At 38.1% G+C, this 2,316-nt stretch overlaps 1 protein-coding gene across 1 annotated transcript; it reads left to right on the top strand.

Annotated features, from left to right (window-relative positions):
• Window positions 1–993: 993 nt before the first annotated feature.
• Window positions 994–1,943, top strand: LOC147498169 (protein FAR1-RELATED SEQUENCE 5-like). The gene is made up of 2 exons (XM_086563158.1): window positions 994–1,389; window positions 1,485–1,943. The coding sequence occupies exons 1-2, from the start codon at window positions 994–996 to the stop codon at window positions 1,941–1,943; spliced, it is 855 nt and encodes a 284-aa protein (XP_086419284.1).
• The last annotated feature ends 373 nt before the right edge of the window (window positions 1,944–2,316 follow it).

Genomic DNA, 2,316 nt, shown 5'->3' on the forward strand with positions numbered 1-2,316 from the left:
TCAAGTGAGGTTATTTTTCTTTATACTGACTATATAAGAGAATAAACACCTCTGTTATTATGGATGCTTGTCCTCTTAATCCGGATATAATAACGGGCACTTACGTGCATTGTACATTGCTTTAAATCATCAATGAGTAAGATTCATTTGTGAATCAACAAACTCGATGGATTAGGTAATGACATTGTATGTAAGGTGTGCTGTTGATTATAGAAGGAATCCGTGACCCGCAGGAAGTCGGGTTGATGATGTCCCCTTGAGGAACTCATAAGGATTGTCATGTAAACCCTGCAGGTGGATTTATTCCGACATGACAATGAGGTTGAGTGGTACTACTCAAGGACATAAGAAGTTGATTGATGTAGTTGTCAGTAACTTGACTTAATCAACGGGCATTCGATATCTTAAACACGGGGAGATCAACAAGCATATAATATGGAGCCCATAAACGCTGACACATAATTTGGGATTAGGGCGGTAGTGCAACAATGACCTTTAGTGGAATAAGCTATTTGTTGATGGACTTGGGCTGTGTGTTCTGGGCAAACATGGGAAGCCCAAGCCCGTCAGGAGGCCCAACCCTGATTTCTCCTCATGGTCCCTGTTGTAGCTTATAAAAAGAAACCTCTTTTTCTGGCCATTTTTCTCAGACATCACTCAAGCAAAAACAGATCCAAAATTCAGTTCTAAGGTTGAGAGAGATAAAGAGGCCAAGAGAGAAAGAAGAGGTTGGAAGATCGTTGCCCACACAACGTCCACTCTGTGCATAGGAATACAACAGAAGATCAAGAGGTTACTGATCTAGGATTCTCAGAGTTATCACAGCTGATCTACAAGTATGTTTTCCAATCAAAATCGTGAACCCCATTAATTCCGCTGTGCATGGTTTTCACGGTTTGTAGAAATTTACATTTTGAAATAACGGTTCCTACAGTGAGTACATGTCAAATGACTTGCGAGTGATTTGGGACTTACAATGTACGAGAAAAAAAAATGACAGATGAGGAGTCCAAGAAAGAAGTGAAAAGGAAGAAGAGAAATACGAATACGGTGAAATGTGGGTGTCCTACAATAATAAGAGTGACAAAACATGACAGTGGATTGTGGAAAGTGGTGAAGTATATTAGTGCGTGCAATCACAACCTAGTTAGTCCGGAGAAAAGAATGTGCATGCCTGTTTGCAAAAATTTACCGGCTACAGCTAAGACGTTGATTGACTCATTTCGTGATGAAGACATACCGGTCAATAAAATTGCTAATATACTTGACGGATTACAAAATGGTTTTTTTGACAGAGATTGTTGGAACCATTTGGGCCCCTTGAAGGAACACAAAAAACCTATCAAAGGCGATGCTACTGCAGTGCTTAATATTTTTTTAAGAAGAAGTGTATAAAAGATCCTAATTTTTTCTATGCAATACAAATGGATAGCGAAGCACGAGCATTAAATTTTTTCTAGGTAGATGGTTGGTCACATATGCAGTTTCAGTATTTTGGTGACGTGCTTTTCTTTGACACCACATATCGCAAGAATGTATATGAAATGCCATTTGCTCCGTTTACTGGAGTTAACCACCATATGCAGTCAATCCAGTTTGGTTATGCACTACTTTTGGATGTGACAAAAAATTCTTTTCAGTGGTTTATTGAGACCTGGCTTGCAGCTATGGGCGGGCGTGCCCCATCTTCAATCATCACAGATCAAGACAGAGCTATGACGACGATTGCTGTGAATGTATTCCCAAATACACCACATAGATTTTGCCTATGGCACATTAGGAAGAAATTCTCAAAAAAACTTCCACATGTTTATTTCAAGAGGTCATCTTTCAAAAAAGCTATCAAAATGTGTATTTGGGAAACTTATATTCTTAACGGTTTTGAAATGAGGTGGGAAGAATTGATGTCTACATATGAGTTGGAGGATAATGAATGGCACTAAGGAATATACAAGATTCGAGATAAATGGGCACCGGTTTATCATTTGGACACTTTCTATAGTGGTAATAATATACCTGTGTTTGAATGAATGAATTCTTTTTACAATAATTTTTTCGTTTAACTACAACTCTTAGAGAGTTTGTGTTAAACAATGATAGGTATTTGAGTAGAATTGTTGAAAGAGAAAAAAAAAAAAAAGAGGACTATACTCATCAAGACTTGGATCGATTGTCGATAGTAATGCCTTTCTCTTGAAGAGTGCATCAAAAAGTGTATATGAGGAATGCCTATGATAGGTTCACGAAAGAATGTGAGAAAGCTCAAGCTGAGTATGTCCTGTATGATGATGAAAAGGGTAATGATAACTACATGAC

Source organism: Coptis chinensis, chromosome 5 (assembly GCF_015680905.1).
Source record: "Coptis chinensis isolate HL-2020 chromosome 5, ASM1568090v1, whole genome shotgun sequence".
In the NCBI taxonomy this organism is placed as follows: Eukaryota; Viridiplantae; Streptophyta; class Magnoliopsida; order Ranunculales; family Ranunculaceae; genus Coptis; species Coptis chinensis.

Coding starts and splice junctions, on each gene's coding strand:
- LOC147498169 (XM_086563158.1), top strand. CDS start 994: ATGACAGATGAGGAGTCCAAGAAAGAAGTGAAAAGGAAGAAGAGAAAT. Junction 1,390..1,484: donor ATATTTTTTTAAGAAGAAGT/GTATAAAAGATC, acceptor TCACATATGCAG/TTTCAGTATTTTGGTGACGT.